This window comes from Neoarius graeffei, chromosome 15 (assembly GCF_027579695.1).
Source record: "Neoarius graeffei isolate fNeoGra1 chromosome 15, fNeoGra1.pri, whole genome shotgun sequence".
Classification (NCBI taxonomy): domain Eukaryota; kingdom Metazoa; phylum Chordata; class Actinopteri; order Siluriformes; family Ariidae; genus Neoarius; species Neoarius graeffei.
Window position 1 is genome coordinate 18288760 of NC_083583.1, and position 23602 is coordinate 18312361.

Sequence of the window (23602 nt, forward strand, 5' to 3'; positions counted from 1 at the left end):
ATGTGTATATTGAAATTAATGGCTATTCATTATATATCAATCAAAGAAAAAATAACCACCAGAAAATCTTCAGTGCACCTTTACACACTGGAGGGATGAATGCCATGCTTTCAAACAATGATCCCTCAGTCAGTGTTTTGATGATGATGGTGTTGTTGGTGGTGGTGGTGGTGGTGCAGAGTGCTAATACAGCATTCCAAAATCTCCCATAAGTGTTAAATTGGGTTGAAATTTGGTAACAAGGATTTAAATAATTTTTAACTTCATGAAATCATTCAGAGAGCCTTCATACCCTGTGGATAGGGTGGGGGTCATCCTTGAATCTCATCAGGGTAGAAATGGTTTATCATAAGGTAAAGGTGATCAATCATAAGAACTGTTGATTTGCAGTTATCCTTCCTCCTAAAGGGATGAGTGGATCCAACCCATGCCAGGAAAATAAATAAATGCCCCCCACAGCATAACAAAGCCACTTTAATAAGTTACCTGGCTGTATGTAAGATTCAGCAACATACATAAATTATGGAACAAACATATGTACTCTTTTTTTTTTCAGGAGCTCAAACAGAGAGCATTCCATTGGTATCCATGTTTCTCTGAGTGTAGCGCATTTACTTCTTAACTTCAGCTTCCTGTTCACTGAATGGGGAGCCACATGGTCTCAAGAAGGTGCATGTGTCTTCATAGCAGTGATAATACAGTACAGCCTCCTGTCCTGTTTCTCCTGGATGGCCATTGAAGCCATACACTTGTACTTACTTCTAATCAAAGTGTTCAACACCTACATCAAGCAGTACATGGTCAAGCTGTCACTGTTTGGATGGGGTGAGGAATCAGACCATGTGGTCCACACTGCAAAACACACTATAATATAAGCCCAATAAGGAATGATTACTTAATTCAAATAAAAGTGCAATTACACTCAAAGATCACTTTCATGTGGCAGCAGCACAAGGCAGGTTCTCTGAAACTGGACAAGTGAAGATAAGGAAAAGATGATGTTTTCCAATCTTCACCTCTCCATTCTCAGATTCCTGTTCTTAAGCCAGTTTTATACTGTGCAATTCCACAGATTCTGTAATTATTGACCTAGTGTACTAGATGATCTCTGTGCAATGTGTTCTTCAAGTCAGAGTATACAAAGAAGATCCTAGACGTACGATTAAAGAATATTATTACGTTCTGCCATTCTTTGTGCAGCGATGCAGCATAGGTCGGCAGCTCTTTGACTACAAATCATAGAAACAGTTTCTCATGAGTAAATAAGGTCAATGCACAGAGCGTTTGCATGCTAATTAACTAGTTACACTGTAATTCAACTGCTATTTCTTTCTCTCCATGTTGGATTCCCTTTTTGTCCAATCGTGACATGACTGTGATTAGACAGTCTCTCTGCCACCTCAATTCAACAAACCACTCTCATGAGGCTTGCGTCATCCTATTCCATCCTCCTATTGGAGGATTTTAGAAGTCTCATAAAAGCCGTCACACTGAGATTTTAATTAAAAATTCTGACACTTCCAGAACTGAGCATGTCACGTGTGCATTCTAAGACCATAAATTTTAACTCCCGACCAAAGATTCCGATTTTAAAATGTCCAACTGTGACTGTGATACCAAAGTCAGGTAAAATATTGTACAAGCTGTGTAAAGCTGACTTTAGGCTGATAGGAGAGAGCTGTGATGTGGTCTTCTGCTGTTGTAGCCCATCTGCTTCTTCATGCTATGTTTTGGATATTCTCAGATGCTTTTCTCCTCACTACAGTAGTAATGAGTGGTTATTTGGTTTTTCTTGGAGTTTGCATGTTTTCTCCATGCCTATATGGGTTTCCTCCCACTTCAAAGACATGTAGATTAGGTAAATATTGTCAAATCTGGATAAGAGCATCTGCTAAATGCCTGTAATGTAATATTATTTGATTTATCATACTCTTCGTATTTGTCAGCTGAAACCAGTGTGGACATTCTCCTCCTCTGGCCTTGCACATCAGCAAAACATTTCTACTTTCAGAATGGCTGCTCACTGGAAGTTTTTTGTTTTTCATGCCATTCTGTGTAAACTCTAGAGCCTGCTAGACATGAAAATCCCAGAAGTTCAGCAGATTCTGAAATACGTAGACTAACCAAACAACCATGTCATGGTCAGTGTCACCGAGATCACATCATTTTTTGCCCCATTCTGATGTTTGATGTGAATTTCAACTGAAGTTCTTGACCTGTATATCCATGATTTTATGCATCATACTGCTGCCACATGATTGACTGATTGGATAATTGATGAGCGTTTAGGTGTACAGGTATTCCTAATAATGTGGTCAGTGAGTGTAGAGCAAACATGAGGTTCTGGATTTTTTTTTTCCCCAGGAGTGCCTGCTGTCCTTGTTGGAGGAAGTCTGTGTGTGTTTGGTAGTAACCCTTTTTACGGTACCACACAAATAAAATTATCAGACACAAACGAAACAATGCAATTGTAAGTAAACACCTTAAAAACAACTTGCAGTTTATAACATAAAACTGATTTGTTTTTAAATCCCCAAAACACTTTGGCATGAATGTCCAATCAACAGCTCCATAGGGCTGTATTACAAGAAACCTATAATACTTTGTGTGCCTTTGCTTTCTGATCCTAAATAATGTCCGATTTGTACTACACAGCTGCTGGATTACTGACTCTCACTTTCTGTATGGTATGAACATCACCTGCTTCTGCTTAATGTTCCTGTTCAATGCATGCGTTCTGGTGGCAGTGACAAGTCAGATCTTTAAGCTGCGAAGCTTGAATGATAAAGACAGGAAGCTTCCATCTCATAAGGACATTTGCACTGTCCTGGGCCTGACCTTCCTGTTGGGAATGACATGGGGGTTGGTTTTCTTCACCTCAGGATACACAAACTATCCCGTTCTTTATCTCTTCTGTATCTTCAACTCCCTGCAAGGTACTGATATTTTACTCTCAGTGGAATTAATCTGTTCTCTATAAACATTACATTTCTTGATTTCTATTCTATTACTGCCAAACTATGCTTAAAAATATAATGTCGATTACATCCTAAATGCATAAAATTTACTGATGCACAACACAAACCATTGTCTAAATCTGCCATATGATACATATGATGTATCATTTTATAGATACATGATTCCATAGGTGTATTTTCCTTTGCAGACATTGGGGACATGTCCCCATTACTTTTAAACTGATAAGCCAGTTTTGTCCCCACCACTTTTTTAAATTGTAGTGTGTTAAAATGATTTTATATTAAAGCTCATGGCAGAAACCAATCCACCAATTTCTAAAAATTTGTGCAATTATTTTCTCACTAAGGTTTGATTTGATTTGATTTATTTGGCAATAATACAGTACATAAAAATGATAGCAAACGTATACAAAAAAATTATCATAGATAGATAGATAGATAGATAGATAGATAGATAGAACTTTATTGATCCCTTTGGGAGGGTTCCCTCAGGGAAATTAAAATTCCAGCAGCATCATTACAGGATAAACAGAGAATAAAAAATAGAGAAAACTTCTAGATAAATTAAGTATTAACATATACAAATATAAAAAAATAATTAAAAAAAAAAAGTCCAGCAGGAGAGGTATTGCACATTTATATTGCACATTGTCCAGTATTGCTTTTTGTCAGGCTAGGCTACTGCTCCTTCCCGTCCTCTGTCCTCCTGTTGCCCCTCCTCCCCCCCAGAGAGGAGTTGTACAGTCTGATGGCGTGAGGGACAAAGGAGTTTTTAAGTCTGTTCGTCCTGCACTTGGGAAGGAGCATTCTGTCACTGAACAGACTCCTCTGGTTGCAGATGGATGGTGTGCAGAGGGTGACTAGCATCGTCCATGATGTTCAGTAGTTTGTCCATAGTCCTCTTCTCTGCCACCATCACCAGAGAGTCTAGCTTCATGCTGACCACAGAACCGGCCCACCTGATCAGTTTGTCCAGCCTGGATGTGTCCTTCTTGGATTTGCTGCCCCCCCCCCAGCACATCACGGTGTAAAACAGGACACTGGTGACCACAGACTGATAAGAAAGAAAGAAAGAAAGAAAGAAAGAAAGAAAGAAAGAAAGAAAGAAAGAAAGAAAGCACAACTTTATTCATCACACACTTGTGAAATTTCCTCTCTGCATTTAACCCATCTGAAGCAGTGAACACACACATGCACAATGAGCAAAATACATACCCAGAGCAGTGGGCAGCCATGCTAACAGCACCCAGGGAGCAGTTGGGAGTTAGGTGCCTCGCTCAAGGGCACCTCAGCCCAAGGCCATTCCATATTAACCTAACCTACATGTCTTTGGATTGTGGGGGAAACTGGAGCACCCGGAGGAAACCCACACAGACACAGGGAGAACATGCAAACTCCACACAGAAAGGCCCTTGCCGGCCACTGGGTTCGAACCCAGAACCTTCTTGCTGTGAAGCGACCATGCTAACCACTACACCACCATGCCGCCCAGAACCTTCTTGCTGTGAGGCGACCGTGCTAACCACTAGCACATCACTAGTAGATGATAGAACATCCACAGGAGTTTCCTGCAGATGTTAAAGGACCACAGCCTGCTATTTAACTTCCTGTACAGGTGGTTGGTGTTGCAAGTCCAGTCCAGCTTGCTGTCCAGCCACAGCCCAAGGTACTTGTAGGAATCCACAGCCTCCACCTCGACTCCCTTGATCAGAACTGGTCGTGACCTTGGTCTGGACCTCCCAAAGTCAATGACCAGCTCCTTGATCTTTGAGGTGTTGAGCTGCAGATGGTTCCTATTGCACCAAATGGCAAAGTCCCTCACCAGGCTCCTATACTCCTCCTCTCTGTCATCCCTGATACACCCCACTATGGCTGTGTCATCGGCGAACTTCTGAATGTGACACATCTCCAAGTTGTAGCAGAAGTCCGCAGTGTACAGGGTGAAGAGAAGAGGGGCCAGCACTGTACCCTGGGGTGCTCTGGTGCTGCTAATCACAGTGTCAGACATGATGTCCTTCAGCCTGACGTACTGTGGCCTGTTGGTGAGGTAGCTGGAGATCCACGTTACCAGGCAGGGGTCCACTCACATCCTGTTCAGTTTGTCCTGAAGCATAAGGGGCTGGATGGTATTGAAGGCACTTGAGAAGTCCAAAAAGAGGATCCTCACTGTGCCATTTCCCTTATCCAGATGCAAGTGGGCTCGGTGTAGCAGGTAGAGGATAGCGTCTTCCACACCAACACCTGCCCGGTACGCAAACTGCAGACAGTCCTGAGGAGGCTGAGGAAGAGCCACTCCAACATCTTCATCAGATGTGAAGTGAGTGCCACCGGTCAGAAGTCGTTCAACTCTCTGGGCCAGTTCTTCTTAGGAACTGGAACAATGCATGATGACTTCCAGAGGGTGGGCACTCTCCCCAGCTGCAGGCTGAGGTTGAAGATACACTGGAGTGGTTCACCTAATTCAGCAGCGCAGGTCTTCAGTAGTCGGGGACACACCTTGTCCGGGCCTGCTGCTTTCCTGGGGTGAAGCTTCCTCAGTTGACCTCTGACCTGGTCTGCAGTGATGCATGGAGGAGTCTGTGTTGAGGTAGGGGAGGAGGGGGAGGAGGGGGCTGCTGCAATGGCTGGGGGGAGGTGTATTGAGGGAAGGAGGAGAGATGGCTGCAGTGGGGGGTGGGGACATGGATTGATTGAACGGGTTAAAAAAGTCATAGTCAAGATAAACAGTATTTAAAAATACTGTGGTGTACATTTATGCAAAATATCTGCACATTTCCTCAATGTTAAAACTCCCACATTGTTCAGAAAACCTGAACGCGTTTTGCGTGAACCTAGATGTTTGTGTCACATGTTGAAACGATCCCATGATCTAATCTCTTTGGTTTACTTCCTATTCCTTTTTCCACTGGCTCTCAGTGAAACTTTAGGTTGAGTTCAACATAAATCAGACATCAGGTAAAGAGAGACACTGTAGCTACATTTTGTAGGATTTTTTTTTTTTATCCCCCGCCCAAACGAAGTTTGGGCGGGGGATATAGAAATGGGTTCCATCTGGCTGGCTGTCCGTCCAGCTGTCCGTCCAGTCATGTTTTCATTTCCAGGCCATATCTTTAAAACTACTGAAGATATCTTCATGAAACTTTGTATACATATCAAGCAACATGTGGATTGGTGCCTTTTGCTATTTGGGATTTTTGGAGAAAAGTATTTTTCAAAATTTTACATAAAAAATAGATTTTGACTTAGTTTCTAAGAGCAATGTTTGTTTCCGGAGCATATATCTAAAACTATTCATGATACGGATTTGAAATTTGGTATACATGTTAACAAGGTGATGTAGATGTGCCTTTTCATACTAAGCAATTTGAGAAATTAAAATTTTTCATGTTTCCTTGGAAACAATTTCAGACTTCATCTCTCAGATTAGTCTAGGGGTAGGTTTTGTTTCCGGAGCACAACTTGAAAACTATGGGTGGTATGGGCTTGAAAGCTGGTATATGTATTGATTAAGTAATGTATATGTGCCTTTTGATACTAAGAAATGTGAGAAATTTTAATTTTTAGCTCACCTGGACCAAAGGTGTGGGTGGGCTTATGCCATGAGCTGCTGAGGTCAGTATAAAGAGGTAGGGTTGGTTTCCTGCAGCAGAACTTGAAAAATGTGACAAATAATATCTTGAAACTTGGTATATAGGGCGCCGGATATAGATGACTCTGTCTTCTTGTTTTTTGGGTGTTTTTTTTTTTGTTACACTTATTAGATAATGACACACGTGGTGTAAGTGGTTCGCACGGTCGCCTCACAGCAAGAAGGTTCTGGGTTTGAGCCCAGCGGCCGGCAGGGGCCTTTCTGTGTGGAGTTAGCATGGGTTTCCTCCGGGTGCTCCAGTTTCCCCCACAGTCCAAAGACATGTGGTTAGGTTAATATGGGACGGCCTTGGGCTGAGGTGCCCTTGAGCAAGGTACCTAACTCCCAACTGCTCCCCGGGTGCTGTTAGCATGACTGCTCTGGGTATGTGTGTGTGCTCATTGCTCACGTGCATGTGTGTGTTCACTGCTTCAGATGGATTAAATGCAGAGAGAAATTTCACAAGTACAGTATGTGATGAATAAAGTTGTTCTTTCTTTCTTTCAGTGAAACCTGATGGGTTGGGATTCCAAGATGAATCCGTCGCACTAAAGTGTGCACTATAAACTTATCACATTGATTTCTATTTCTAATATTAATGCAAAACTATGCTACAAATGTAATGTCACAACACAAAACACTAAATGTGCATAAATTTGCCCTATGATACATATGATGCGTTGTTTTATAAATACTTGTTTACGCAGGTGTATTTTACTCTGCAGATGCTACGGATATGTCCTCACTACTTTTTAAATTGTAATGTCTTCAAAGAGTAGTGTCTTCAAATGGCAAAAACTGATACACTAATTTCTGGGGGTTGGGGGGTGTTTGCATGGAATTAGTTTCTCACTGTGATGAGCGTAATTAAATATCTGCACATCTCAATGATTAAACACTCACCTCCAGACAGCTTTGAAATAACACAAGCTGAATTTTGTGTGAAGGGGGATGTTTGTGTCACACAAACCCACAATTCTTTCAATGTTAAATGAAAACTGATCAGACTAAATACTGATAAAGAACACAGCCTACCAGTTAAAAAAAAAAGAAAGAAAAAAGCTGAAAGCTAGAGAATGCATTCTGGCAAGACCAGAGACACTAAAACTGCTACATGACATTTTTAGGAAACCATCAATGGGGAACTGAGTTCAGTGAGGGTGCATAACGTTCATTTATATCTTGTTGACGTGCAGGGTTGTTTCTCTTTCTGTGGTTCTACGGTACAATGAAGAGGAGCAGACGTCTGGAGGCACAAACTTCAACCATGTCAGCAGCAAACAGTAATACAGCAACTGCCTATGAAAGCAGCTTTGCCCAGTGACCACGTCATTTAGTGGTGATACATCATATACTGATTTTATATCTATCTATCTATCTATCTATCTATCTATCTATCTATCTATCTATCTATCTATCTATCTATCTATCTATCTATCTATCTATCTATCTATCTATCTATAAGGCAAGTACTGTGACAAGTTATACAAGTGATCACATGATTTAAAATCTGGTTAATCACTTCACAAGTTTCATAATCAGTCACACAGTTCACTTTTTTCATGCTGAGCAACTGAGTTCCCTATTGTCATTACAAAAGTAAATGTACATTGTTTTTGAGAAACTATACTGTGCATCTAATACGTATAATGGTCCAGTACACTTTTGACTGAGTAATTATTAATTCAGCTTCAGCTCTACTCCTGACTACAGTGATCTGATCTGACATTTTGGAATTCCATATAAACCCATTGCCCTTATCCTTTAACGAGCAGAAATGTCTGTAAATGTCTGTTTGTAATCACATTGTATATGATTATTTTATATGTTGATTATGCAGCTCTCTTATACTATATTAATCTGATATTCTGTGGAATTAATGTTGTTAGCGTTTTCATTTGTCATGTTCATTTCCTATGCATGCAGCTTTACTTCCTCCTGAGTTTCTGCTTTTTTGTGTTCCTCAAAATAATACCTGCTTTCTTTATTTGCTATAACCTTTTGTGTAAATAAAATGGTACCATGTAATACTTCTGGTTCAGCATGACAGTTGATGACATGAACATTAAATGTCTGTGTGCCATGTGATTTGCATGATTCCTTCCGGTCGATGAGGAAACCACAGAGTATGAAAAGAGACTTTAGTTGCATCAAGTGTAGTAGCAGTAGACAAATGAGATCTTATTCGTAAAAAAATGTGGCTACTTGAATTGCTTATTATTTGTATATTTTTCTCCATGACACTGGCCATGGAAGGTAAGATAAATAACATCTGAATATAATTTCAGTTTAATTTAAAATAGCCCTGTCTATTGGCTTATGGTTTTGTGTCAGAAATAATAATGCAAAATGGTTAGCTAAAGCTATAATGGCAGGGAAATATTTTTGTAATGGATTTTCCTTGTTTTTTTGTATGTAAAACAAATACACTTCAACCCACTATCGAGTTAATGTGTCAAATGGAGAATGTAGGACAATAGTGACAGTATCTGTGAATAGTTGGCGTATAGAAAGAGTATACTAATTTCGAGACCATATGCTGAAATAGAAAAACTTTGTCCTATTGATCTGCTTGAGAAAGAGCATGTTGGTAAAATTTCTAACAATCTCTCTTGTCCCACATCCCATCAAGAACGCATAAGATGTTCTATGGTTCTTAAATATTGTGAAGAAAAAGACCAAAACGTCCCTCTGTGAGTTGGCAAGTTTAAAAACACATCTGAATATAAATATAAGAAGTATAAATGTTCTCTATTTAACCTCTTAAACTCTCAGATAGCTCAAGAAATTACTGGTTTCTTTGTATTAAAGCATATTATTCAGTAACTACTACTAATGAAACTAAAAGAAAAATGCATGTATGAGAAGGAATATCTAAGTCTGGGCTCATGAATGGGTTCTGAGAGTTTAAGGTGTTATGGTAATGTGTATAAATTTATTTTAATATGAATGTTAAGCCTGTCTTTTTCTCTTGAAATTAAAAACACAGCTTGTGATGTTAATTCATTTCGCAACACCTTTTGACCACTTGTTCTAATATGTTATCATTTATATAGTAACAACTTATGCATATAACTTACTGTATATAGTGGACATTATGATGTGTAGAAAATGGACATAATTTGCCTTTACATTGTATAATGGAGAATTTTTTTTGAACAGGTGTCTTGAAAGAAAAATGAGAACTTGTTTTCATGGACGAGATCTTCATAACAGAGACTTTTATACCAAGAATTTTGAGTATTTCTCAAATGAGGTAAATGTCTCGCATTCTTATTTAAAAGACAGCATAAAAATGGTGCATAAATTTCTGTTACTTAGTAGCAGGGCCGCTGACAGCTTTGGCTGGGCCCGGGACAAAATGCTCTGAATGGGCCCCCCCAACAACCCCCCCTCGGGGCCAACCCACACACACACCCACCTCTCTTATCCCAGTCTCTACTCACTCCAACCCTTAAATGACAGGTATTCAAAAAACATTCAACCGGTCAACAACCATTTCATTTTAGCATTTCAACATTTTTACAGTTTTAACATTTTAACATTTCCTTAGAAAAAAAAGCCCAAAACCAGCAACCTCACACATATTGTGATCCTGTGAAGTAATCCCCAATTTCACTGACTCTTTCCCCCCGTACTGTAACGGAATAAGCGGTTACTGTTATTTTGTATCCTTTAACCGAACGCCATTAAATGTATTCCGTTACGCCCCAAGCCTGCATGCGACAGCCCCTGCAATGCCTTCCTAAACTCGTGGATAGTCTACTATAATCACGCAATTGGGGTGCTCTTGAAGGAGCAGCGATGGATGGGGGATTTCGGGCAGGGCTGGGGGCGAACATAGTATACTGTGCGTGTGTACTATCCAGTGTGAAAAGCAGAGAAGAACACACCGCTCGAGAAACGGCGGGATATGATTGCGGGCTAATGTGAATATTCTTAGCTTCAATCAGATATATGAAACAATGTTATTAAGCCATTGTGGTTATGAAATGATTCAATGCCCTGTGCGTTTGATATGGTGTTCAGTGTGACTTGCTCTCCCCTCGTTTGTAACATGAATTGCGTGCCGCGCGTGCCTTGGTTGGGGTTAGAGGTCTGCACGGGTCGGATTTTTCAATCCCGCTCCCGCCCGCATTGTGCAGTCCCACTCCCGCCCGCGCCCGCAAAGAATTATGATTTTCAGTCCCGCTCCCGCTCGCCCCCACAAAAAAATTATGATGTTCAGTCCCACTCCCGCCCGCGCCTCCCATATTTTGTCCCGCTCCCGCCCGCAAATCCCCGCTCCCGCCCGCGCCTGCCATATTTTGTCCAGCTCCCGCCCCTGCCCGCAAATCCCGCATGATGCAGACGTTCGCGTTATTTCTCAGGAAAGTTCTTGTCTTGACACAGCGTGATGGTGCCTCGCCCTGTACTTTGAGTGGATTTGAGCATAAATATCTACAGCTCATGTTCACGTTTGTTATTGTTTACCTTGTTTCTGAATTCAGCATGTAGTGTCTTCAATAATAATAATAATTAGTGCTGTCAAGCGATTAAAATATTTAATCACGAATCGCACATTTTTATCACATGAGAAACCATTGTAATTCTTTGATCAGCATAAAAAAGTGAATGGGCTTGCTTTGTACCAATGGTGTTTTGTTTTTTTTTTTAATTGCAAAGCAGAACTAGTAAGAGAAGTGAATTGATTTACTGCTTGAGTTAATCTACAACTTTAATCAGAGAGACAGGTTACACAGTGACGGTAGGCTTGACTCAAGGCTATCCCAGAAATCCTTCCTGTAATATGCAAATTTGGCGGCCTCTGATTGGACAGCCAAATTTGCATATTACAGGAAGGATTTCTGGGATAGCATTGAGTCAAGCCTACCGGCACTGTGTAACCTGTCTCTCTGATTAAAGTTGTAGACTAACGCAAGCAGTAAATCACTTCACTCATGGTTCTCTTGCTAGCTGGGTGTAAACTGCGAGTCATTAGAGTGATCAAAGGATTTCCTGTTAGGGCGATCAGTTAGGGTGATCAATGGCAAGTTTAAGATGCTATTCCTCACTCAATCTGGCAATCTGACTCTCTCTGCAAATTTAGGCATCTTAAAATGTTTTTATTAATGCCAGCACAAATTATATATGATAGACATAAATTAATAATTTATAAATTTTATTTCAAACACATTTTTAGTTAGCGGGACTGCAGCTTATCACCGCTCCTGCCTGCGCCGCATATGTGCACTCCCGGTCCCGCCCGCGCCCGCAATGAGCTTTCAAAATTTGTCCCGCACCGCACTGCTTTGCGGCGGGTCCCGCGGGACTCCCGCAGGAGTGCAGGGCTCTAGTTGGGGTTACTTTACGGGGCTGGAAAAAGTTGGCTGTGTCTTACCTGGCTCAGCTGCCACACTGCCTTTGCTAGTACCTGCTGCATCATCCGAATCTTTTTTTAAATATTTATGCAGTGAGCCCCTGAGTCTCTTGGTTTCTTCCTCTCTTTTTCTCTTTTCTTTTCTGTGGTCCTGACTTGTGCATGTTGGCAAATGGCACGCACGCTGATTGTCGAAGCGCTATGATCGAACGATGTTGTTTTTTCCCCTTAATCAAAGAGTCAGACCAAACCATTTTTGCATTAGGGGTGGTAGGGGGTTCTTGATGCCTTTTTCAAAGACAATAAAAGCAAAAGATCTAGAAATCATTTATTGAATGCAAATATAGCACATTTCTCCCCCAAATCAACACATTTTGAAATGAAATAAAATAATCGCAACTTCATGAGAGCCCAGTTCTGGGCCCCCCCCATTCCTGGGCCTGGGACAACATACCCGTTTGTCCCCCCCTGTCGGCGGGCCTGCTTAGTAGCACTCATTTAAAGAATGTAAATTAATGCAAGTCATTACATAACAAAAGCAAAGAGAGTGCAATGCAACTTGTTAAAATACACTGGAGACAAAGTTCAAAATTGATAATGACAGTAATAATGATAATAAAACATTTTGTTCTGCATCAGTGTCAAGTAATATGTAGTTGGGACAGGCATTCCTGCTTTAATGTCTCAGACACCCAGGATAAGTGAAGTGGTTCCAGACTTAGACACTTCACTTTTGTAACGACATCCACATTCTATTATTCTATCCACATTCACTGGATATGAGTAATCATGCCCTCTGATTGGCTACTCTACTACGAGGCTATCAGCTCATATACTGTGAGTAGAGAAAAACAAAATGCCAGACCATGTTGCTAAACCAACTGAGGACGAAATAAAAACTCTACTCAAAAACAAAACACCAAAATTGTTCTCAAGTATTTAAAAGAATCATCAATCCATCCATTATCCGTAACCACTTATCCTTAGCCTATCCCAGCTGACTATGGGCGAAAGGTGGGGTACACCCTGGACAAGTCACCAGGTCATCACAGGACTGACACATAAAGACAAACAACCATTCACACCTACGGTCAATTTAGAGCCACCAATTAACCTAACCTGCAGGTCTTTGGGGGAAACCAGAGCACCCAGACAGACACGAGGAGAACATGCAAACTCCACATAGAAAGGCCCCCCTCAGACACTGGGTTCAAACCCAGAACCTTCTTGCTGTGGGTCGACAGTGCTAACCACTACACCACCATGTTGTCCTTTAAAAGAAACAGAAATAGCTAAAAGAATATAGTCTTTTCCATCCAATATCTCCTGTTCCACACTCTAGCCCAGTTGGTGCCAGTAATGCACATTAAGTTGGTTTGCCAATCGCCAAAAAACCCTAAAGAAGAAGAAGAACCCCCCAAAAAAATACACAAAAAGCAACAATCAGTTGTGTATAAAGTTTTTATTTATCGAGTTTTCAAAAAAACAAAAATGCTCTGTTTCTCAAAATCCAGTGAATGTGGATAGAATAAAACAGTTATTCCACTCAATCTCATCGTACATGGCTTATAGCTGACTCAACACTACGCACCTCATCGGCTATCAGCTCATCTCATCTCTCATCTCATTATCTCTAGCCACTTTATCCTGTTCTACAGGGTCGCAGCTATCATCTCATCTCATCTCATTATCTCTAGCTGCTTTACCCTGTTCTACAGGGTCACAGCTATCATCTCATCTCATCTCATTATCCCTAGCTGCTTTATCCTGTTCTACAGGGTCGCAGCTATCATCTCATCTCATCTCATTATCTCTAGCTGCTTTATCCTGTTCTACAGGGTCGCAGCTATCATCTCATCTCATCTCATTATCTCTAGCCGCTTTATCCTGTTCTACAGGGTCGCAGCTATCAGCTCATCTCATCTCATTATCTCTAGCCGCTTTATCCTGTTCTACAGGGTCGCACCTATCAGCTCATGTAATACCCTGTCCACACTAGGGATTTTGTACCGATACGATACTACTTTCGTAGCGCAACACCTGTCCGCACTAGAAATTATACCGGTACTGTAGTGGTATAACTGTATCGGTACGAAACCCACAAATGTATGGGTTTTGTACCGGTACAGTATCGGTACTGTAGCGCTTCGCTATAGTGTGGACAGATGAAGCGGCTCTGTATCGATACAAATATAATGCGCATGCGAAAACGAAACAACCGTGGAGCTACATGGAGCAAAGAAAGGGGGGGGAGGGGGAAAGAGGGAGGAAGAGGGGAAAAGGGAGAGAAGGGGAGGGGGAAAGAGGGAGGAAGAGGGGAAAAGGGAGAGAAAGGGAGGGAAAGAGGGAGAAAGGGAGGGGAAGGGAAGAGGGGGGAGAAAGGGAGAATCGTTTTCTTTGTTTCTTTCTCAATTGCCTCGCGAGTTTTATACGATTCGACTGAATAAATGACCACCAGAAATACAGACTGTACACTGACAACAAAAAGCACACACACGTTGTTTCATCCGCCATATTCTCAGAAGGAAGTTACTCGGTAACCACAGAAACATTTCGCGCACGTGCATTTCAACTACCGTGAAAGAAAAGCGCAAACATTTCTCGCTAGTGTGGACAGATGCACTAAACTGTACTGGTATACTTTGTATCGATACAGTTATACCACTATCGTACCGGTATATATGTGAACACAGCATAAAACTCAATTTCGTGGAATAACTGTTAATTAGTTTCACTGTATAATGTGCTTTTAGAAGAATAAAAAATAATAATCTTGGAGTTAATACAGATTTTAGGGGTAAACACAGTCATGAATTTGTTGACCTTAATTTTATGAGTTTAGGCTAATGACTATAAGAGCTCACATATAGTCCTCCAAAAGTATGGAACGGCAATGCTCTTTTTTATGTAATACACTGAAGACATTTGGGTTTGAGATCAAACAATGAATATAAGACAAGAATATGAGACAATAGATTAGAATCTTAGCTTTCATTTCCTGTTATTTACCTTGAGATGTTTTAAACAAATTAGAGCATGGTACTTTTGCTGGCAGACCACCCAATTTTTAGGTGAGCAAAAGTATTGGTACAGACAGTCTTAATGTAAATAACAATACATATTTGGTTTCATATCCCTTGCTTGGAATAATTGCATCAATCTAGTGACCAACTGACATCACCAAACTGTTGCATTCTTCTTTTGTGATGCTTTTCCAGGAGGGTAGTGCAGCTTCTTTCAGTTGTTGTTTGTTTTTTTGGGGGGGGGTTCCCATCAGTCTCCTCTTCAGGAGGTGAAATGCATGCTCAGTTGAGCTAAGGTCTGGTGATTGACTTGACCAGTCTACAACCTTCCATTTTTTTACCCTGATAAAGTCCTTTGTTGTGTTGGCAGTGTGTTTTGGGTCATTGTCTTGCTGCACAATGAAATTCCTCCCAATTAGATTGGATGCATTTCTCTGTAAATTGGTAGACAAAATGTTTCTGTAGACTTCTGAATTCATTCTGCTGCTACCATCATGATTTAAATCATCAATAAAGATTTGTGAGCCTGTTCCCAAAGCAGCCATGCAAGCCCAAGCCGTGACACTAACTCCACAGCACTTGACCAATGAGCTTGTGTTTTGGATCACAAACAGAGCCTTTCTCTACATTTTGGCCTTTCCATCACTTTGGTCAAGGTTACTCTTGGTACCAGAACTTTTGTGGCTCATCTTTGTATTTCTTTGTGAATTCCAACCTGGCCTTCTGAATCTTACTGCTGATGAGTTGCTTACATCTTGTGGTGTGGCTTCTATATTTCTGCTCTCAAAGTCTTTTTCAAACAGTAAATAGTGATATCTTCACCCCTGCCTTGTCACGGATGTTGATGATGTCACTGACTTATCTTTGGAGTCCACTTCACAGCTCTCACAGTGTTTCTGTCATCAACTGCTGTTGGGTTGTCAGGGTTTTTTTGGCTGACCTGTTCAATGTCTGGTTGTTAGTACATCAGTGGTTTCTTTCTTTTTCAAAACATTCTAAATTGATGTATTGGCTATGTGCAATGCTTGTGCAAAAGACTGAGTTTTTCCCTTCTTTTTTCAGCTGACTTTGCTCCCATACATTGGTGCTTGAAAGTTTGTGAACCCTTTAGAATTTTCTATATTTCTGCATAAATATGAACTTCATCAGATTTTCACACAAGATAAAGAGAACCCAATTAAACAAATGAGACAAAAATATTATACTCGGTCATTTATTTATTGAGGAAAATGATCCAATATTACATATCTGTGAGTGGCAAAAGTTTGTGAACCTCTAGAATTAGCAGTTAATTTGAAGGTGAAATTAGAGTCAGGTGTTTTCAATCAGTAGGATTACAATCAGGTGTGAGTGGGCACCCTGTTTTATTTAAAGAACAGGGATCTATCAAAGTCTGATCTTCACAACACATGTTTGTGAAAGTGTATCATGGCATGAACAAAGGAAATTTCTGAGGACCTCAGAAAAAGCATTGTTGATGCTCATCAGGCTGGAAAAGGTTACAAAACCATCTCTAAAGAGTTTGGACTCCACCAATCCACAGTCAGACAGATTGTATACAAATGGAGGAAATTCAAGACCATTGTTACCCTCCCCAGGAGTGGTCGACCAACAAAGATCACTCCAAGAGCAAGGCGTGTAATAGTCGGCAAGGTCACAAAGGACCCCAGGGTAACTTCTAAGCAACTGAAGGCCTCTCTCACATTGGCTAATGTTAATGTTCATGAGTCCACCATCAGGAGAACACTGAACAACAATGGTGTGCATGGCAGGGTTACAAGGAGAAAGCCCAAAAAGAACATTGCTGCTCATCTGCAGTTTGCCTTCTGGCTTGTCCACGTGATCTTTAGATCATGTAGACAAGCCAGAAGGCTATTGGAAAAAATGTTTTGTGGATGGATGAGACCAAAATAGAACTTTTTGGTTTAAATGAGAAGTGTTATGTTTGGAGAAAGGAAAACACTGCATTCCAGCATAAGAACCTTATCCCATCTGTGAAACATGGTGGTGATAGTATCATGGTTTGGGCCTGTTTTGCTGCATCTGGGCCAGGACGGCTTGCCATCATTGATGGAACAATGAATTCTGAATTATACCAGTGAATTCTAAAGGAAAATGTCAGGACATCTGTCCGTGAACTGAATCTCAAGAGAAGGTGGGTCACACAGCAAGACAACGACCCTAAGCACACAGGTCGTTCTACCAAAGAATGGTTAAAGAAGAATAAAGATAATGTTTTGGAATGGCCAAGTCAAAGTCCTGACCTTAATCCAATCGATATGTTGTGGAAAGACCTGAAACGAGCAGTTCATGTGAGGAAACCCACCAACATCCCATAGTTGAAGCTGTTCTGTTTGGAGGAATGGGCTAAAATTCCTCCAAGCTGGTGTGCAGGACTGATCAACAGTTACAGGAAATGTTTAGTTGCAGTTATTGCTGCACAAGGGGGTCACTGCACAAGGGGATACTGAAAGCAAAGGTTCACATACTTTTGCCACTCACAGATATGTAATATCGGATCATTTTCTTCAATAAATAAATGGCCAAGTATAATATTTTTGTCTCATTTGTTTAACTGGGTTCTCTTTATCTACTTTTAGGACTTGTGTGAAAATCTGATGATATTTTAGGTCATATTTATGCAGAAATAGAGAAAATTCTAAAGGGTTCACAAACTTTCAAGCACCATTGAACACAGCTCTCTGGTCTTCATGTTGGATTAACCTTTTTAATAACAAATGCAGGTCTTCACAGTTGAAACCCAGGGTTCAAACAAAAGGTGCCATGTTCTAAATTTTTTAACACATCTAACTATAAATATCATGAAAGCTGAAATTCTGATCTATCATTTCTACTCATCTTTGGATCTCGAACCCAAGTGTTTCTAGTGTATAACAAAACCAAAAGAACTGGCCTTGCCATTATAACACTGTCAGAGGAGACTGAATAAAAACTTTAGTAACAGTTTATTTTCACCATTGTTACCAAATTACAAAAGTTGTGGGCACCTTGGTTCTATGGTTTGAGCCCAGAAGCCGACAAGGTGTGAAGTTTGCATGTTCTCCCCGTGTCTGTGTGAGTTTCCTCTGGGTGCTCTGGTTTCACCCACAGATCAGACAGGTTAACTGGTTCCTGTAAACTGTCCATAGGTCTGAATGTCTGTGTAAATGGTTGAGAGAAGAAAACCTTTATAATAATCCAGTAGAAGGCAATGGGAAACCACTACTGTAATCCTTCCCTAAAAACTTTAATGGCTGAAGCCGTCAGAGTGGACCTGCCATCAGGCAGAACACTAATGGTGCTTTTCCACTACCAACGCGGCTGAGTTGGGCTGAGCCATGCGGTGCTGAGTTGGGCTGAGTCGAGCTGAGTGGGGCTGTTGGGGTTGCATTTCGACTACAACCGCGCTGAACCATGCTGACTGGAAGTGGGTGGACACATTGGGTGGAGTTAGCGAAAGTGGGTGGACGTCACGTGATGTCGTTAGGCGGTGCAAACAGTGACATTAGTGGCCTTTTAAGCGGTAGTCTCACGACCCAGATAGTAAACAATAAACATGGAGGACATGGAGTCGTTAGTGTTGCTGGTCTTGGTGCTGTGGCTTGTTGTCACCGCCAACGCCAACAGATACTGGCAAGAGCGTATAGATGAGGCGAGGCGCATAATTTGTTGTAATTCTTCTTCTTCCGGGTTTACGGTGTTTACAGATGGTGGTTCCCAGTGTGCTCGCGGGGCGTGTGTGGGCATGTGAGAACACTCCTCCTCACCAATCAGTGCACAGGGGAGTGTCTCCTCACGCCCCTAGCCCCACTCAGCTTGGTTTGGCTCAGTTCAGCCCCACTGCAAAACGGTGCGAGTTTTGGGTGCTGAGTAAGGCTGAAGTGAGCTGAGTCGTGCTGCTCTGAGGTAGTCGAAATGCGAGCCGTGTTGGGCTGAAGTGAGCTGAAAAAGGGTAGTGGAAAAGGGCCATAAAGAAGATGACCCTGGTTCTGTTTCACAGACTCCACTCTGAGAACCACAGAATACTCACCTATTTTTGCTTGCGTAGTATCAGAAAATCCCTTACTTTTTGTAATTTATTTGAAACATGCTCCATCAAGAATATCATCACTTCAAGTTGCTTCTTCCTCTTTCCCAGTATTTCAAAAGGAGTGCATTTCCCATTAACAAAACAATGAATGACACATTTGCAGTTACTCAACAACTGTGCTTTAAAAGTTAAAGCACTCTTACAAGCCCACTTTTTTTGGACTAGTATACAGTGAATATAAAATGTCTACACACCCTTCTTTAAATCACAGATTTTTGTAATGTAAAAAAGTGAAACCAAGATAACTCATAACAGATCTTTTCCACCTTTGATATGATATAGGAACCAACAAACCTGGTTAAAAACAAACAGTGAAAAACAAGTAGAAATGTAAAGGGAAAAAAACTGAAAATAACCAGATTGCACAAGTATACACACCCCTTAACTAATACAGTACTTTTTTGTCATAGAGCACTCAGTCTTTTTAGGTAAGAGTCTACCCGTGTACAGGGTGCGATTTGTCAAAAAAACAGAAGGGGGATGATTTTTTTTTTTTATTCAAATGAACCTTAGATTTTTTACTTTGCCTAAATAGGCCCACAATATTACTTTGGATTGTATCTGCAGCAACGTTTTACTTTTAATTTTCACCATGTTGACTGCGATGCTATATGGAAAAAACCCCGCAAAAAGTAGGCAGGCCCTTTTTCAGGTCCGTGGATTAATCTATCCCAACGTGGCAAAACATTTTCATCTGAACTTCAATCAAACACTCAAAAATAATTTCCTAAATAGGCTAGCACAACATGATGTCAACACTCAGGAACAGGTTTGACAAACTAGACTAAGTAAACATACCGCCGATCCAGTGCACGACTGTAATTCAGCAAGTTGAAAGAAAAAATTGCAACACTCCCCTTCAAAGGGAATTCTGATGTAAATGGTCAGACACGTTTTATTTGAAACGGTTGTGCTCTCATCACTGAGAATGCTGAACTTGTCGGGTGAGTTTTTAATAGAGTCCACTAAAAGCACTGACATTTTCTCTGCAGTAAACATCAGCATATTCCGGCATGCCTTGTCAGACTGCAGCATGTTGCCAAGGTTAACGCCGTTGAGTTGTTGCAGTTCGACCAGGTGTGGCTGCATTTTGAATGAGAGGTCAGTGTAACACAGGGGTCATCAAACTCCGGCCCGCGGGCCGACTCCGGCCTGCCACCCCCCTTTGACCGGCCCCCAAGCCCCTCTGCCCCCCACCACTTGAACCGGCCCTATGAGGCAATCCCCAAAAGTGGTCATGGCCTATTTTTTTAAATTGCTTTTTGGCAAATAATAACATGTCTGCATCTTGTATTTTGTTGATTTTATCAATTAAAATCGATATTTAGTTATAAAATGAACTATTCATATTTTCCGAATTTTCGTCATATGCTTGAGATCAAGCAGTGACAGGCAGCGCACGCGCAGAGAACTGTCAGTGTTCAGAACAGCAAAATGGCGAGCGGTAAGCGAAAAGCTGACAGAGAGTGCAGAGTTTTTAAAGAACAGTGGACCACTGATTATTTTTTCGTTCAGTGTAAGGACCGTGCAGTTTGTCTTGTATGTAAAGAAAGTGTGTCGGTTTTCAAAGAATATAATCTGCGTCAGGCTGCTGTCCAAGCAAGTATGCATGCTTGCTGTGGCCGAGGAGGTGTGTCCCGACAAGAAGGATGCGCTCAACGCGGTGAGTCTCTCCGCACCTACTATGACCAGGCGAACCGAAGATTTGGGGGACAACGTGTATGACAAGCTGAATAAGAGAGCATCAGAATTTGAGTTTTTTGCTTTGGCCATGGATGAGAGCAATGACGTGCAGGACACAACACAACTGCTGTGATCTATTGCTCATATTATTATAATTTCACTGTTTTTTAAAATGTATTTATTTTATAGGCCTATTTATTTGACCTTTATTAAGTGCTGCACACAATTATTATTAATATTATTAATAATATCAACAGGCCTACCTACAATTTATAATTTTCCACTCACCTTTGCCAGTGTCAATCACCTCAACTAGGCAGATGTTTCTTAGCTTGACAGCTTTGATGTTATTTTTATTAGAAAATAAATAAATGGAATATCTGTGGTATTTTAAATTAAAACAAAGTGTGAAGACTCGATTACTACTTTTGCAAACCACTAGTAAAGATAAACAAATATGTGCCAGGAATCAAGTGTTGATATAGTAGTGGGGATATAGTGGTGTGGATATAGTAGTGGGGCTATAGTAGTGGGGATAAAGTAGTGTGGATATAGTAGTGTTGATATAGTAGTGGGGATATAGTAGTAGGGATATAGTAGTGGGGATATAGTAGTGTTGATATAGTAGTGGGGATATAGTAGTGGGGATGGCTGTGGCAGGCTAGTAATCTCTACTACACAATGAGGCCTGCTGGTGGTCATATTTGTCTGGGTCATACAATTCTATGTTATATAGCTGACCGGCCCCCGGCCCCCCATCACAGTCAGGAACGACAATGTGGCCCCCAGAGAAAAAAGTTTGGTGACCCCTGGTGTAACACATCATATAAGCTGTGCGAAAGCAGTACTCTGTGGTTTTTAAACACTGTTCATGATGCTTTTGCCACAGATCTGCACTGTTCTCAGCTGCCTTCTCAACTGTGGTCTCTTTTTTTTTTTTGTAAAATTTCAATGCATTTGATGTGGCTCTGACACTTTCCGTGGTTGCTAATCTTGTCATTTAATTTGTTTGCGGTTTTGGCTTTTATGCCATTAATGAAGGCAGAGTCAATATAAAAAGCACAGCACAACTTTATTCATCACACACTTGTGAAATTTCCTCTCTGCATTTAACCCATCTGAAGCAGTGAACACACACATGCACACACATGAGCAATGAGCACACACACATACCCAGAGCAGTGGGCAGCCATGCTAACAGCACCTGGGGAGCAGTGGGGAGTTAGGTGCCTCGCTCAAGGGCACCTCAGCCCAAGGCCGTTCCATATTAACCTAACTGCATGTCTCTGAACTGTGGGGGAAACCGGAGCACCCGGAGGAAACCCACACAGACACGGGGAGAACATGCAAACTCCACACAGAAAGGCCCTCGCCGGCTGCTGGGTTTGAAACATATGAAGTCTCTCCTGTGTCTCATCTCATCTCATTATCTCTAGCCGCTTTATCCTGTTCTACAGGGTCGCAGGCAAGCTGGAGCCTATCCCAGCTGACTACGGGCGAAAGGCGGGGTACACCCTGGACAAGTCGCCAGGTCATCACAGGGCTGACACGTAGACACAGACAACCATTCACACTCACATTCACACCTACGGTCAATTTAGAGTCACCAGTTAACCTAACCTGCATGTCTTTGGACTGTGGGGGAAACCGGAGCACCCGGAGGAAACCCACGCAGACACGGGGAGAACATGCAAACTCCACACAGAAAGGCCCTCGCCGGCTGCTGGGTTCGAACCATATGAAGTCTCTCCTGTGTATGTGGCCTTAAATCTTTTACGTCGGAACAAGCTTGGCACTTGACTGACCCGTCTGTGCTGACAACAAGCCACTCACGACCCTCTCTCCATTTAGCAAAGTGCGCTGGCTCAATGCACCCTCCTACCACGTGTCTCAGATGAGTCGCTAGCAAGTAGGTCTACCTCGGAGTTTCTTTCTTCATCGTGAGGCTGGGAGTCGACCTGTACATGAGCGCTAACCTCCATCGCAGCATCATCATTTCTTGCGCTGTCACTCTCAGGTGTTAATCTAGTTGTTTTATTTGCGGGTCCTGTAAAATATGACGATATGCTGCTCTGAATGCATTTAATTTTCTCGGACCTGTTTTCACTACCGCTCTCGGCCAAGTTCCCACACTAAAATGTTACAATGTTTATATTGTGTCTGGTGACGTTCAGAAACATTAAGTGTAGCTGCGCCATCTGTCAGTAGCCTACTCTGATGTATGGGCTGCATGTTTGAAGATCGTTAGATTTTAAGTAGCATCAGTTAAGTTGCATTCATCGCTATCAAGGGAGGATAGTTCGTGTCCCCAGCGGAGATAAAAATAATTTAGCAGAGGTAGGGATAGGAAAACCAGAAGGAGAGAAATCTCTCCCATCCCCCCCCACAAATCGCACCCTGCCCGTGTAGCTCATCTTGATGTGGCAATTTTATTCCATTCTTCCTTGCAAAAAGCCTCCATGTCTATCATATTGCAAGGGGATCACCTGTGTATTGCACTGTTCAAGTCAATCCACAGGTTTGGCCATTCCAAAATGTTGATCTTCGTCTGAAGCCATTTCTTTGTTGCAATGGATTTGCGCTTTATGTTGTTTTCTTGCCAGAATGTGAATTTTTTTTCTTTTTCTTCAGCTGTCTAACAGAGACTTGCAGGTTGGTTGGTTTGTTTATTTTATTTTATTTTTGCCAAGATAGATTGGTATTTGGAGATAGCCATGATTGCAGTATGGCGGCGCATGATGAGGATGCTGCGGCTACAAGCTCTCCCTACCTGTGCACGTTTTTTATGTTTTTTGTGTGTATTTTTGCGTGTTGTTCGTCTGTACCGGACTTCAATATCCA

At 41.5% G+C, this 23602-nt stretch overlaps 2 protein-coding genes across 3 annotated transcripts in view; both read left to right on the plus strand.

Moving 5' to 3' along the window:
- The window catches only part of LOC132899222 (adhesion G-protein coupled receptor G2-like), a 54471-nt gene extending 45837 nt beyond the window's left edge, over positions 1-8634 (plus strand). For both annotated transcript variants that reach the window (XM_060940948.1, XM_060940949.1), the window contains 4 exons: positions 557-825; positions 2365-2470; positions 2656-2936; positions 7803-8634. In XM_060940948.1, coding sequence (XP_060796931.1) covers positions 557-825; positions 2365-2470; positions 2656-2936; positions 7803-7930 — 784 coding nt within the window. In that variant the 3' untranslated portion in view covers positions 7931-8634. The remainder of the gene's footprint in view (positions 1-556; positions 826-2364; positions 2471-2655; positions 2937-7802) is intronic.
- A 91-nt stretch (positions 8635-8725) lies between these two features.
- The window catches only part of adgrg3 (adhesion G protein-coupled receptor G3), a 46182-nt gene continuing 31305 nt past the window's right edge, over positions 8726-23602 (plus strand). The window contains exons 1-3 of the mRNA XM_060940950.1: positions 8726-8862; positions 9239-9299; positions 9769-9862. Coding sequence (XP_060796933.1) covers positions 8802-8862; positions 9239-9299; positions 9769-9862 — 216 coding nt within the window. The 5' untranslated portion in view covers positions 8726-8801. The remainder of the gene's footprint in view (positions 8863-9238; positions 9300-9768; positions 9863-23602) is intronic.